Consider the following 14,896-nt stretch of genomic DNA (forward strand, 5'->3'; position numbering starts at 1 on the left):
TCCCCTCTTCCATCTACAGAACAATACCAATCCCTAACCACCAATACCAAGAAAGTTGCGATGATTTTGCTATGAGGTAGGTGAAAACCAAGTGGCTGGTGCCAATTTGCCAAGTGGAAAAATTCCTCCCAGGCCCCTCAACGGCAACCAACCAAGGTCCATAGCAAGGTCCAGGAACAAAAACCTTAAAGGGCGGGAGGGTGGGAAAAGCAGGAACAGCTGGCAGGCAGCAAAGAGGGAAATCCCCGGCCGCGTCCTGCTTTAAATAAGGCAGGCCACATCCCCAGAGCCAGCCGATTGGCTGGCCAGGAGGTGACGTGGCCGGGAATCCCCCCAATTGCACGGGGGCTAGGGCTGTGAAGCCCGCAACTCCACCTCCTCCGAAGGGCGGAAGTGGCTTTGCTTCCACCATTCTCTGTTTCTGCTTCCTGGCTCCTCCTTGCTTCCATGCCAGTGGTGGGGCTTCCCTGCTGGCAGAGCTGAGCAAAGAGGTCCCTCTGCTTCATTCGAAACATCTCCATCAGAGTAGACTGGGGCTTTGGATTGCTCTGTGAAGAAGGAGGGGATCCTTGTTTCCTGGCTATGCTTCATAAAAAGTTGGTGGTAGAGGCAAACAGCTCTACCTCTCTTTTCAATCAGAACTAGTGAAGGCGGTGAAGGTCCTGTGTGAGTGTCTGGAGGTGGTTGGAGGATGGATGGCGGCTAACAGATTGAGGCTGAATCCTGACAAGACTGAAGTAGAGTTTTGGGGGGACAGGGGGCGAGTAGGTGTGGGGAACTCCCTGGTCCTGAAAGGGGTAACTGTGCCCCTGAAGGACCAGGTGCGCAGCCTGGGAGTCATTTTGGACTCACAGCTGTCCATGGAGGCACAGGTTAATTCTGTGTCCAGGGCGGCTGTCTACCAGTTCCACCTGGTACGCAGGCTGAGACCCTACCTGCCTGCAGACTGTCTCGCCAGAGTGGTGCATGCTCTAGTTATCTCCTGCTTAGACTACTGCAATGCGCTCTACGTGGGGCTACCTTTGAAGGTGACCCGGAAACTGCAATTAATCCAGAATGCGGCAGCTAGACTGGTGACTGGAAGTGGCCGCCGGGACCACATAACCCTGGTCCTGATAGATCTGCATTGGCTCCCAGTACGTTTCCGAGCACATTTCAGAGTGTTGGTGCTGACCTTTAAAGCCCTAAATGGCCTCGGTCCTGTATACCTGAAGGAGCGTCTCCATCCCCATCATTCAGCCTGGACACTGAGGTCCAGCACTTAGGGCCTTCTGACGGTTCCCTCATTGCGAGAAGTGAGGTTACAGGGAACCAGGCAGAGGGCCTTCTCAGTAGTGGCACCCGCCCTGTGGAACGCCCTCCCACCAGATGTGAAGAAGATAAGCAGCTATCTTCTTTTTAAAAGACATCTGAAGGTAGCCCTGTTTAGGGAAGTTTTTAATATTTAATGCTGTATTGTTTTTAACACTTGATTGGAAGCCGCCCAGAGTGGCTGGGGAAACTCAGCCAGATGGGCGGGGTATAAATAATAAATTATTATTATATTATATATAAACAAGATCAGGCCTGAGGACTGGATGGTGAAACTGGGGGGGGGGGTCAAAACTGATGGATCTTGGGCTTCCAGTTGCCTACCTCTAAGTTGACCCCATGAACATTTTGTGTGTGTGAATGTGTAGCAAACACACACAGACATACACACTTGCCCTCAGATGTGGATGCTCTCAGCTACACTGCCTTGTATTCTGAGAAGGTACCCGGACACCAAGGCTCGATTTCAGACAAAGAGTAAATTGTAAGATGCCAGAGTTTGAGCAGCCTCCATATGGGGTGATAATCCTGTTGCTTGTTCTCTGTGAATGTCTGCCACCTGGTTCAAAAGACCAAAACACTGGGAAAAGAAGAGCTGATGTAATCAAGGAGGTAAAGGTCAAAGTGACTGTGATCCATCAGAAGCTGAAGCTGGTCCTTGTTTCAGCAGCTCTAATGCAAATACTTTCCCCTTTGATCTAAGGCTGCTATGCTTGTCAAACTGTAACAGTATTTTTAAGTGATCAGTTTGTTCCCCAGGAAAAAAACAAAAAACCTTCCTTTCATCTTTTCGACTTTTCATTTACAGTATATGTGTTACAATCTCTTGGATCGTTAGGATTAGTTACTGATACATTACTGAATTTCACATGGCTAAAACTGGAACTAAACGCTCGGCAGCCTGCATGTTTTTCAAAAGTAAGCAGCCAGGCTTCTCTGTTAGAAAAGGAAGGGGAATTTTCGGGGGAGAAGCCAGGGTTGGGAAAGAAGCCACTTAAGCCTTTGCCCATTCACCACTATTCTTATCGCTGGAGCTCTGGATATTAAAGAGCCAAAATAATACAGAACAGAAAGGCAGCTGGAGTGGGAGGTTGCAGAGGGGAAAGAGTGGAAACCATTAAGCACACAGACATTCACTGCACTTTACACACATCCACTGGCTGAGCAGCATACTCTGGCACCGGGAGTAGAGAGCAGGCGGGGGCATGGCTGGCCTGCGTCCCAGGGGGCATGGCGCGCATCCCGGGGGTGTGGCTTGCCATCCCCGCAGGGGCGTGGCCTGCGTCCTGGGGGCATAGTGCCTGGTGTGCTTGGGGGTGCATGGCACATGTCTGGGGGGGTGGCCGCGATGGTCCCTTTGGAGATATGCTAGCAACATCCCATTCCCAAGGCGACAGCTTCCCTGCTGTCCTATAAAATGAGGATCTTGGAGTAGGTCAGGGCCACTCTGGGGAAAAGGGAAATGATACAGTGGTGCCTCGCAAGACGAAATTAATTCGTTCCGCGAGTTGCTTCGTCTTGCGATTTTTTTCGTCTTGCGGAGCGCGGATTCCCTGGGTATTAACGGCTTTAAGAAAAAGGAAGCAAACCCGCAAGACGTTTTCATCTTGCGAAGCAAGCCCATAGGGAAATTCGTCTTGCGAAGCAACTCAAGAAACGGAAAACCCTTTCGTCTTGCGCGTTTTTCGTCTAGTGAGGCATTCGTCTTGCGAGGTACCACTGTATTTTAGAAGAGACCCATTCCTTGTGGGACAAACCTGATATCTTCTATGGAGGATCTTCCAGCAGCAAGAGGGATCCTCGTAGTGCAAGGGTGTGATCATTATATGGGCATAAACCACTGGGTTTGTGAAGGGTGCGTGGATTACCTCCTGGTGACTCGCCTGCCTGGTGCAAAGTTTGTGGATGTCACACAAATAATCTAAATTGAAAAGGAGAGGAGTCCATGGTCATCTTGGAACATGCTGGCATCTGTGGCCTGAGGAAATGTAGTTGTGTGGCCCTGGAAACTAAATTTAGGTTGCTACGTAGGAGGTTACCCGGGACCTTCAAGGTAACTTTCTCTGAAATGCTAACTGTTCCCGTGCCAGCTGGACAGGAAGAGCTAAGACATGGATAGGCAAACTAAGGCCCAGGGGTCGGATCCGGCCGAAACACTTTCTCAATCTGGCCTGCTGACGGTCCGGGAATCAGCATGTTTTTACATGAGTAGAATGTGTCCTTTTATTTAAAATGCATCTCTGGGTTATTTGTGGGGCATAGGAATTTTTTTTTTTCAAAATACAGTGGACACTCGGGTTGCGAACGTGATCCATGCGGGAGGCACGTTCACAACCCGCAGCGCCACGTCTGCGCATGCATGGGTCGCGATTTGGCACTTCTGCACACGCACAAAGCATGATTTAGTGCTTCTGCGCATGCACACGCACCAAAACCCGGAAGCAACCCATTCTGAGGTATGTCTGTATAGTCCAGCCCCCCACAAGGTCTGAGGGACAGTGGACCGGCCCCCTGCTGAAAAAGTTTGCTGACCCCTGAGCTAAGAGGATGGTGCCATGAGAACAATACAAAGAGGCCAAAAAAACATGTCTGGCAATTTGGAGAGAAATGCCATGTATAAATGTTTATATGCTAATGCTTGAAGCTGGTGTTCTGAAGTGTTTTAGAGGAGAGATTCCACCCCAGATTCCATAAAGTGAACAGCGGTGGCATGGTCATGACAAATGAAAATGCAAAATTCCTGTGATTTTCTAAGTCAACTGAGTTGCAAATGGGTTTTCTTTTTCCTGGAAACAACATGGAAATGAGTTGTAAGTTTCTGCTTGGTGCCACTAAATTTCAAGGAGTGGATTGTACATCATGTGAAAGATCGCATAAAACATGAGAATTAACGAGTAAGGAAATGTCGGGAAGACAGACATCTGCTTTATCTGTGCAGATGAAAAGGCTCTGGTTGCCTTTCCTCCCAACGCTTGCTTCTCAAAACAATTCGGAGTAATTCCCTCTTGCTGGAACTATCCTGTGCTGTCACTGTTATCATTTAAGCCTCTGAACTTCTTGCTCATTAATTGTGCAGACAGCATGTGACGGGCAAGTCTATAAAATGCATGACCAGTTTGTCTGGAGGCGCAGCAAGCCACACATTGTGTAACAAACAAAAATAGCCGAGCTCAGCACATGAGGCAGACTGCGGAGGCAGGGAGGCCTGATAATAGAAGGGGAATAAATTGAGGGATAGAATGCTTCCAACACTGGGTGAAGGGTTAAGTCGCCTCACACACCGCCTTTTATTGGTAGTTTTGAAAGGAATTTACGTTCCGTTTTCTTTGTGTCAGGAGAAAGCAAGTTCATGCAAAGTGCTGCGAGGTAACAAAAGTATGCTGGCAAGCAGATCTGTGAGGGGAAGTGGGGGGGAAATACAGTAGGAAAGGAGTTGGTCTCTGCTTGTCTACAGGTGACTCTTTGAAACATTTCCTTCACTGTGTTCATGGGACTTTGCCTTTCGTAGAGGATTCCCCATCATGTGTCTGAACAAGCAACGTGTGGCGTGTTCTTGAGTTATTAAATAAACATTGAGAGGCACTGCCACCTTGCCAACCCCCCACAGATAAGTGTCTGTGACAGCAGAGGAGAAAGAAGGTGCAAGGCCAAAGGGAGTTATTGGGGAAAGCATCAACCATAGGTTAGCAGGATGTTCTTCCCACCCTCTATAGTGGCCTGAAATGCTGCCATTGATCTAGGGCAAGGCCTCCTTATGAAGAACAATTGGGGGGATGGAGCAAATGTTTAAGTCCAGTGCGCACAGGGCCAAACTGCACGTTCCTTTTGCAGATACTATATGTCCATGACTGCACCATGTCGCCCTGTGAATGTAAGGCATTGCTTGCATGGGTCCTGTTATATCCACCACATGTAAGACTGTTGAGCTTTGAGATGGACAGCTGTACCCGTTGGAAGGCTTGGGTGCAGTGCTGATCTGCCATCATACATGACCACACGGCCCTTCCTCAAACCTGACCTCCATACGATGTTGGGACTACAAACCCCATCATCCCTGACCACTGGCCATGTGGGCTGGCCATGATGGGGATTGTAGTCCTACCGCATCAAGGTTAAGGAAGGCCTCTCTGCACACTTAGAGCTTTGTCTAAAGTAAGCCTTCTGGGAATGATGCACAAAAGGCATGCAGTGACTATCAAACACACTGCGTGGAACACGCTTGCAATCTAAGCAGCCACCACACAACTATTTGTGTGAACTAGACCCTTCCCATTATATAGGCACCATCCCAGCACTCTTGATCTATGTAGCTCTATTTCTGCATAAGCAAATAAGACTGAAGTGTGAGCAGATGCCCCCTGTCCTGTTCTGTTGTCCCTCTGTGTGTATTGATTTTGCCTCTTGTTGCACTCTGCTACCTTCTGGTTCTTGGAGAATTTTCAAAATTCATTTAGGAATTGGTGCGTGCTTAGTTTGCTACAGTTTTCTCTTGACATTCTGTTGACAGCGCACATATGTGCTTTGATTTTAAAACTCTGCGCAAAAAGTATTGTTGATGTGATCGTGCAATTACATGAAGATTTGTTGTTGTTGTCATGTGATTTAATCAATGCCCATATGCACTCCTGAGCTTTAGCAAACTGTGTACATGGTCTGAATTTTTTTTAAAAAAAAAGATTGGTGGACTGAATCATAGAATCACAGAACTGTAGATTTGGAATGATTCTCTAGGATCATCTAACCCAGCTCCCTGCAATGCAGGAATCTCAACTAAAGCATCAGTGACAGGTAGCCACCTAGTCTTTCCTTAAAAAGCTCCAATGATGGAGAGTCCACCACCTTCTGAGGGAATCTGTTCCACTCTTGAACAGCTCTTACCGTCAGAAAGTTCTTCCTGAGGCTTAGTCGGAATCTCCTTTCTTGTAACTGGAAGCCATTGATTAAGGACCTAACCTCCATAGCAGAAGAAAACAATCTTGCTGCATGATTAGCTACTTCAGAACCCCCAAATCCAGAGACCAATTTGGATGAGGAGAATTTTGTAAATATTCCTAAATAGACTACTCTAACAGAACACTTGTTCTCTTCTGCAAAAATCTGAAGCATTTCCCTGATTTGGTCATTGAAATTTGCTCACATACATCCCTATGAATGGAAAGGAAGCCAGGTGTTCTGGAACCTTCTCCCCAAAAGCTTAGTTTTATGCAGCTATACGTCACAAAATCTCTTAACCTCTTCGCTAAAATAACCACGATTCAGGTTTAGATCCCAGTTATGTCCGTAAGAGAAGAGCCATGGGTGGGAACGAGAGGGAAAGAAAGAGGGACTGCAGAAGGGGAAGAGGACAACTGTGGAATAAGCATTAGAGGGAAATCTTATATATGATTACCAGAGCTGCTCTGAGATAATCAGTCATGTAATTAGCAAATACCTAAGGAAAACACCAGACTTGTTTATTTGAGCTGGACACCCAAACCACAGGAGGCAATCAGAAAAACGAGGTTGCTGTTTACATTGGGTTATGTAAGACGTACATGGTGGATTTGAGATAACCAAGAGATTGGGTTTCGGATGCATGCAGCTGTTTGCAACTTGGTACTAGCCACCTGTGTTCTTTTGTATGCAGGTCAAATGGTCACAAAAGCAAGTTGCTACAAAGACGGGCAGGTACAGGTGGATCCTTCTTTCTGTAACCCCAAGACTCAACCAGCTCCTGGAATTGTTCCTTGCAAAATGGCAGCTTGCCCTCCCAGGTAATAAAACCCATCACAAATTGTGTGTTTCCTCTTGGTGCATGCATTTATTTAAAAATGCTTGCAACACAACTTTTTGAGGAAAAGTTTCCGAGGCTTTCCCAGGGAATGTTATTGAGGTTTTGTTCAATCTGCACTGGCTACCAGTTTGTTTCTGGATAAAAATCCGATGGTGGAAGGGCACCGGCGGCGCGAGGCCTCGTTAGGGAAAGCGTGCCTCGGTTTAAGAACAGTTTTGGTTTAAAAACGGACTTCTGGAACGGATTAACTTCAAAAACCAAGATACCACTGTAGTAGTAAACTACCTTAAAGGTAAAGGGACCCCAACTACTAGGTCCAGTCGCGGACGACTCTGGGATTGTGGCGCTCATCTCGTTTTATTGGCCGAGGGAGCCGGTATACAGCGTCCAGGTCATGTGGCCAGCATGACTAAGCCGCTTCTGGCGAACCAGAGCAGCACACAGAAACGCCGTTTACCTTCCCGCCAGAGCGGTACCTATTTATCTACTTGCACTTTGACATGCTTTTGAACTGCTAGGTTGGCAGGAGCAGGGACCGAGCAACAGGAGCTCACCCTGTCACGGGGATTCGAACCGCCAACCTTCTGATCACCAAGCCCTAGGCTCTGTGGTTTAGATCACAGCCCCACCCGCGTCCCACAGTAAACTACCTTACCTGTTCTCAAAACCGTTTAAACTGAATATTTGGATTGTCAGCCATGCCTGGCTTGATGGTTCTTAAGTTACGAAGACTCGATATATTGAAGAGTGAAATGCTGAGTATTATTACTATTATTTGTTGATAATAATACCTTTGTCTGCTGTCTTCTGCCTCCTGTTCTTCAGCATCAGGAGATGCTGTACAGACCAGACTGGCCTGGGGAAGGTTGCCCTGGCCTGCACAGCATCACAAGATGTTGCACAGACCAGCCTCCACCTCCTACGACGCTGTAGACATATTTCCAGAAGTGCTGCAGCAGCAGGAGGAAGAGGAGTAGTAGTGATGTGCAGGGTCCCAGTAAGTTTCCTTCCAATTTTTGACCCTGCGCTCTGGTGTGAGCCAACTGACTCAAGCCACAGCACAGAACCAAAAAAAAAGCACCAGAGCACAGGAGCTAAAATGGGACATCTGGGATGGGATCAGAAGCTGGGGTGACTTCTGTCCATCCAGGATGTCCCAGTTAAATCGGGACACTTAGGGGTATCCAATTACCTGCTATGGAGCAATAAAATAAGCCCTCCAGGTGTTGCCGACTTTAGGTACCATCAGCCCCGGAAACATGGGGCATCATGGGAGTTGTAGTTTATAATATCTGGAGAGCACCATGCTGGCTAGACTTTTGACAGAGAGCGGTTGCCAAAGGGCTGTGCTTTCTGCTCTCTGTCTTTTGATGCTCAGGGGTCATTTTTCACATGACAAATATGACTTCTCATCAGGATCTTAGTTGTGTTAGCGTATGAAGGAGGGGAAAAACATTGAATAATGGAGATAGAGAGATATCACATTCAGGTTTGCATGCCTCTTATTAAATATAACAACCAAACTCTCATTTGGGATCCTGCAAGAAAAAGTAATACAGTCGAGAATAAAATATCCTGCAGAAAAAAACTGCCTACCTAGAATTGCAGTTTCAGAAAGAAGCATACTGTTTTTAATTTTTAGGCACTCCAGCACTTTGAGGACACTTCTAATTTCATTGATCCTGAATCATCGTAGTGAAATAGTTATTTAATCACAGCACATGTTAAAATGGGCAAGCAGTTATATCATGGCTCTGTGTGCACATATAGTGCCTTACATCATTTATGTGCACTCTCTCAAGTTAAAAGAGACATCGCATTGCCATCTGAACCTTCCAGACATCATTTCTGGGTTCTACATGGGATATTTTAGAATTCATGGCTGCAAGCCCTGAAGGGGTTTGGCTGCAGTCCCAGATTTGAGCATTTAAGCCAGCTGAGCTAGCTCATGAAGTCTATAAATATTAGGCTTACACCAGAGCAAAGCTTAAGCTGGTTGTTAAATTGCTGAGCATAATCAAAACTTGTGCAGCGTAAAACATTTATGTAACGTTCTTCTCATGGGTAATAGAAGATGATGATACAATTCCGGTTAATTCCAGTTTAATCCTTATTTATCATTATTATTTATTGATTTGATTTCTCAGGTCTAAGGAAACGCACTCACTTCATTTGGTCTAACAGGAAGTGATGGCAAACTGTAGAGCAGGGGGTGGCTAACCCCAGGTTTGGGGGCTGATGGAACTCGCATGAGCAATTCACACATGTACACAGTACCAGTAAGCTATCATTTGACCATAGGCTTATCCACACTTAGCTTTCCTTTGCTCCTTCCAAGCACAGCCCACATGTTAAAACTCAGTGTTCAAATACCTTTTCTTCCTTTCTTTCTTCTTCCTTTTTCTGCTTGGTAGGTTTTCCTGTGAAAACCTGTTCTTTAAAGCTTAACTGGAGCAAATGGCAATCCGTGAAAAAGCTGAATGGACATTTGCTTCAGCTGAGCGCTAAAGAGCAGGTTTTGATGAGGAAAGCTTGGAGCAAACAATAAAAAATAAATGCCTGGATAGAGAGCTTTTAAGCACCAACCTGTGCTTAAAGGTACCTGTGGGTAAGCCCTTACAGTGATATTCAAACTAGGCTACTAACAGCAATGTTAGGTACGGATTGAAACAAGGTGTTCTGTGGTTGTGTGACAGAGATGACCCATCATCCCCCCTGACATGACCATTAATTAGGCCTGAGCTGGCGTAGTTGATAGAAGTGAATGAGAGGGAATTTTTAACAGGAAATGATTGACAGGGACCCTTTCTCATGTGACCTTTTTGGCATGAGAGCCCTTTATGGCATGGTTCTTTCCCATGCAACAAAAGTAATCTTGAAAAAAAGAAAGAACATGCTGCACCATATAGAAGGAGCTCATCCTGCAACTCTTCTCCAAGCTGCTGTTGCCCATTGTGGAAATTGCAGGTCAAGTCATCCTATGCATGCTTATTCAGAAGCTAGTTCCGCTGGGTCCGTGGGACTTACTCCCAAGTAAGTGCGTACAGCAGGGCCGGGGATCTTTACCAGCTCAAGGGCTTCATTCTCCCCTTGTAATAACAACAACAACAACAACAACAACAACAACAACAACAATAACAATAATAATAAAATAAAAATAAAATAAAAATAAAATACCCCACCCATCTGGCTGGGTTTCCCCAGCCACTCTGGGCGGCTCCCAACAGAATATTAAAAATGAGAAAACATCAAATATTAAAAACTTCCCTAAACAGGGCTGCCTTCAGATGTCTTCTAAAAGTCAGGTACAGTCATACCTCTGGTTGAAAATGTGATCCGTGCAGGAGGCATGTTCGCAGCCTGAAGTGCTGCATCTGCGCACGCACGTGACATGATTTTGGTGCTTCTCCACATGTGAGTGACATCATTTTGTGTTTCTGTGCAAGCGCCAAAACCCGGAAGTAACCCATTGCAGTACTTCCGGGTTCGGCGCGATTTATTTCCTTGTTTATTTCCTTGACATCTGATGGGAGGATGTTCCACAGGGTGGGTGCCACCACCAAGAAGGCCCTCTGCCTGGTTCCCTGCAACCTCACTTCTCGCAGAGTGGGAACCACCAACATATGCAATGTTCTCTGAGCGGTACAGGAAGGAGCAAAGCTACGGTGGTTTGCACAGTGCAAAAAAAGGGACTGGACGACACTCCAAGTAGAACCAAGTGGTTGCAGAGTTTATAGGCTACACCAATGAAGCTGTAGGTAGTTGGGGGGGTCACACTTTTGAAGGCGCCCCCCATATAGAAAAACAGAATTTTCTCATAGACGTGGAGAGGAGGCCACTGAGATAGCTGTAAAAGCAATTTCTGTGCTCAGCCCCTCTTTCAATTGATTTCTTGCTCCTGTTTTCATAAATATCAGCAGAACCAAAGCCGCCTATTCAAGGCAGGGTTTGAGGACAGAATGATGAAGACGGAGAAAAAAGATCTCTTGACTTTGACTTGGTGAGATTAGCAGCCCTGAAACTAAGTCCTAGTTCAGGATTTGTGTCCAGTAACAGTTTGGTGTTACATGCTTCACGGAATAATATGTGTTTATGGGAAATTATTATTATTATTATTATTATTATTATTATTATTATTATTATTATTACTACAGTGGTACCTCGGGTTAAGTACTTAATTCATTCCGGAGGTCCGTGCTTAACCTGAAACTGTTCTTAACCTGAAGCACCACTTTAGCTAATGGGGCTTCCTGCTGCTGCCACGCCGCCGGAGCCTGATTTCTGTTCTTCTCCTGAAGCAAAGTTCTTAACCTGAAGCACTATTTCTGGGTTAGCGGAGTGTGTAACCTGAAGCGTATGTAACCTGAAGCGTATGTAACCCGAGGTACCATTGTATTAATAATAATAATAATAATAATAATAATAATAATAATAATAATAATAATAATAATATTTGTTCCCCGCCCATCACACAGTTTCACCTTGGAGTGAAGTGTTGTGCATTCATGGTTTAGGCAACAAGTTTTGAAGAGGGGGGGGGGAGAGGGGAAGAGATAGCTGTGAAGTAGAACATCCCAGACGTGTTGACGGGAATGTTTTAGGTCACTTGCAGAGGACTTGGGTTACTGCTCCAGGTTTCTCTCTTTCCGCACTCTTTGCCAATCAGCTGTCATCATCTGCCGGCCTTTTCCATGCCAAGTTCTGATATCGGGCAGTAATCTTGGGGGAAGAGAGAAAACCATGGGCAGATTCCCGAGGCTGCCTGAAGTCCGCTCCTAAGGTCAATGACTAGAACATCTGTTCAAACAGTAGAACAAGGGAAATTGTGAGCGCAGAGTGTCCTATGATTTCTGTCTGCATTTCATTACTGGTTCCTAGATACAGTGGCAGAAGTGGAATATATATGTGGCTGTTAAATACAGCAGAAAACAAGGCTGGAGGAGTCTAAACAAGCTGTGCTTACTGTTATATATTGGGTTTAACACATTTTATGTTACAAGGCAGGGACACGGGTGGCGCTGTGGGTTAAACCACAGAGCCTAGGACTTGCCAATCAGAAGGTCGGCGGTTCAAATCCCCGTGACGGGGTGAGCTCCCATTGTTCGGTTCCTGCTCCTGCCAACCTAGCAGTTCAAAAGCATGTCAAAGTGCAAGTAGATAAATAGGTAACGCTCCAGCGGGAAGGTAAACGGCGTTTCCATGCGCTGCTCTGGTTCTCCAGAAGCAGCTTAGTCATGCTGGCCACATGACCCAGAAGCTGTACGCCGGCTCCCTTGGTCAATAAAGCGAGATGAGCGCTGCAACCCCAAGGTCGGCCACGACTGGACCTAATGGTCAGGGGTCCCTTTACCTTTACCTTTTATTATTATTATTATTATTATTATTATTATTATTATTATTATTTTTTTAAGAAGATTTTTCTTTTACAAATTTGTATAAGCACATTCATATCCAATATAATACAAAATTCTTTTAGACTTCCCCCCGCTCCCTCCACAATCCTCATAGTTTTAAATTTAGTTCACATTTCCTTTATCGTTGTATTGCCAGTTTATAAATCTTTACAGCTCGTTTCTCTTTTACAATACCCTTTCTCCTCACAAAGCCTCTTTAAATCCAACTAGCGTTGTCTGTTCATCACAAATATTTTCCAGATAAATCATAAACTTTCTCCAGTCCTGGTTGAACTTGTGATCTTTTTGATATCTAATTTTTCCTGTCAGTTTATCTAATTCAGCAAAGTCTATCAATTTCCGTCTCCATTCCTCCAATGTTGGTAATTCTTCTTGTTTCCATTTTTGAGCCATTAAAATTCTTGCCGCAGTCACTGCATATTGAAAAAGTTTATAATCACTTCTATTGATTTCTCTTCCTGTGATTCCTAACAAAAAGGCTTCTGGTTTTTTCGCAAACGTATATTTAAACATCTTTTTCAACTCATTATATATCATTTCCCAGAAGCCTTTTACTTTCTTACACTCCCACCACATATAGTAAAATGACCCTTCCCTTTCCTTACACTTCCAACATTTATTACATGTCTTATACATTTTTGCTAATTTAACGGGAGTGATGTACCATCTATATACCATTTTCATAATGTTTTCCTTTATCGTCATACATGCAGTGAATTTCATGTTTTCCTTCCATACCTTCTCCCAATCTGCTAGCTGTATATTATAACCAAAGTCCCTGGCCCAATGTATCATAACCGATTTGACTTCTTCGTCTTTTGTTTGCCATTCCAATAGCATTTTGTACATTTTTGACAATACCTTATAGTCATTATTTATTATCTCTTTCTGAAATCTAGACTCTCCTTCAATATATCTCCTCTCTTTACAATCCTTTTTAAACATTTCATTTGTTTGGAAGTAGTGAAACCAATCATATACGTATTTTTTAACTTGTTCATATGGCTTCAATTTCCATCTCCCCACTTCTTTAATTACAATGTCTCCATAAGTCATCCAGTCCTCTCTCATATTTATCTTTTTGACACTCATGACCTCCAGTGGGGATAACCAATGAGGTACATTTGGTTCCAAAATATTTTGGTACCTATCCCATATTTCTGTTAGGGCACCTCTAAAAATATGATTGGCAAAACTTTTATGAGCTTTCTTCTTCCCCAACCATAAGTAAGCGTGCCAACCAAACCTGTTGTCAAACCCTTCCAAGTCCAGTAACTTATTGTTTTTTAGTGTTATCCAGTCCTTTATCCAACAGAGACAAGATGCTTCATAATAAAGTTTCAGGTCTGGCAGGGCGAAGCCACCTCTTTCTTTTGCATCAGTTAGTAACTTAAATTGTATTCGTGGCTTTTTGCCCTGCCAGATATATTTTGAAATCATTCTTTGCCACTCTCTGAAGATCTTTGTCCCCTTGATTATTGGAATCATTTGAAATAGAAACAACATCTTTGGAAGCACGCTCATCTTGATTGAAGAGATTCTGCCCCAAAAAGATAGTTTCATCCTACTCCACACTTCGAGGTCTCTTTTAATAGTGTTCCAGGTTGTCACATAGTTATTTTGAAATAAATCAATGTTTTTTGGGGTTAACCATATTCCTAGATATTTTACCTTCTTCGCCACTTCCATCTCTGTTTCTCTTTGCACTTCTTCTATCAAACTTTGATCCAAATTCTTCACCATAAGTTTAGTTTTCCTCTTATTTAATACAAATCCGGCCACTCTTCCAAATTGGTCAATTTCTTTTATAACTTCTTTTAGACTACTTGTCGGATCTTCCACCGTAATTACCAGATCATCGGCAAAGGCTTTAACTTTATATTGATTTTGACCTACTGTTACCCCCTTTATTAGTTCATTTTGCCTGATTGAACTAAGCAGAACCTCCAGAACCGTAATGAATAACAGTGGTGAAAGAGGGCATCCCTGTCTTGTACCTTTCTTTATATTCACATCCTCTGTAATTACGTTGTTTACGATCAATTTTGCTCTCTGTTCTGAATATATTACCTTTATGTCGTTATAAAAATCTTCTCCCACATCCATCATTTCCAAATTTTTCAACATGAATTCCCATGAAACATTATCAAACGCTTTCTCTGCATCCACAAACATTAAAACGGCTTGTCTCTCATTACTGGCAGTCAAATATTCCAAAATATTTCTTATGTTTCTTACATTGTCCTTCATATGTCTGCCAGGAAGGAAACCTGCCTGATCCTTATGGATATATTCTTGCAATATCTTCTTGAATCTTGTTGCCAAAATACCCGAAAAAATCTTATAATCTGTGTTTAACAGAGATATCGGTCTATAGTTCTTAACTTGTGTGAGATCA

The 14,896-nt window shown here is 44.2% G+C and overlaps 1 protein-coding gene across 1 annotated transcript in view; it reads left to right on the forward strand.

Annotated features, from left to right (window-relative positions):
* Positions 1–14,896, forward strand: part of ADAMTS16 (ADAM metallopeptidase with thrombospondin type 1 motif 16) — an 89,881-nt gene that overhangs the window by 58,167 nt on the left and 16,818 nt on the right. The window contains exon 18 of the mRNA XM_081872597.1: positions 6,938–7,064. Within this exon, the coding sequence (XP_081728723.1) occupies positions 6,938–7,064 (127 nt within the window). The remainder of the gene's footprint in view (positions 1–6,937; positions 7,065–14,896) is intronic.

The sequence above is a fragment of the Podarcis erhardii genome, assembly GCF_964252035.2.
Source record: "Podarcis erhardii genome assembly, chromosome: 8".
Taxonomy (NCBI): Eukaryota; Metazoa; Chordata; class Lepidosauria; order Squamata; family Lacertidae; genus Podarcis; species Podarcis erhardii.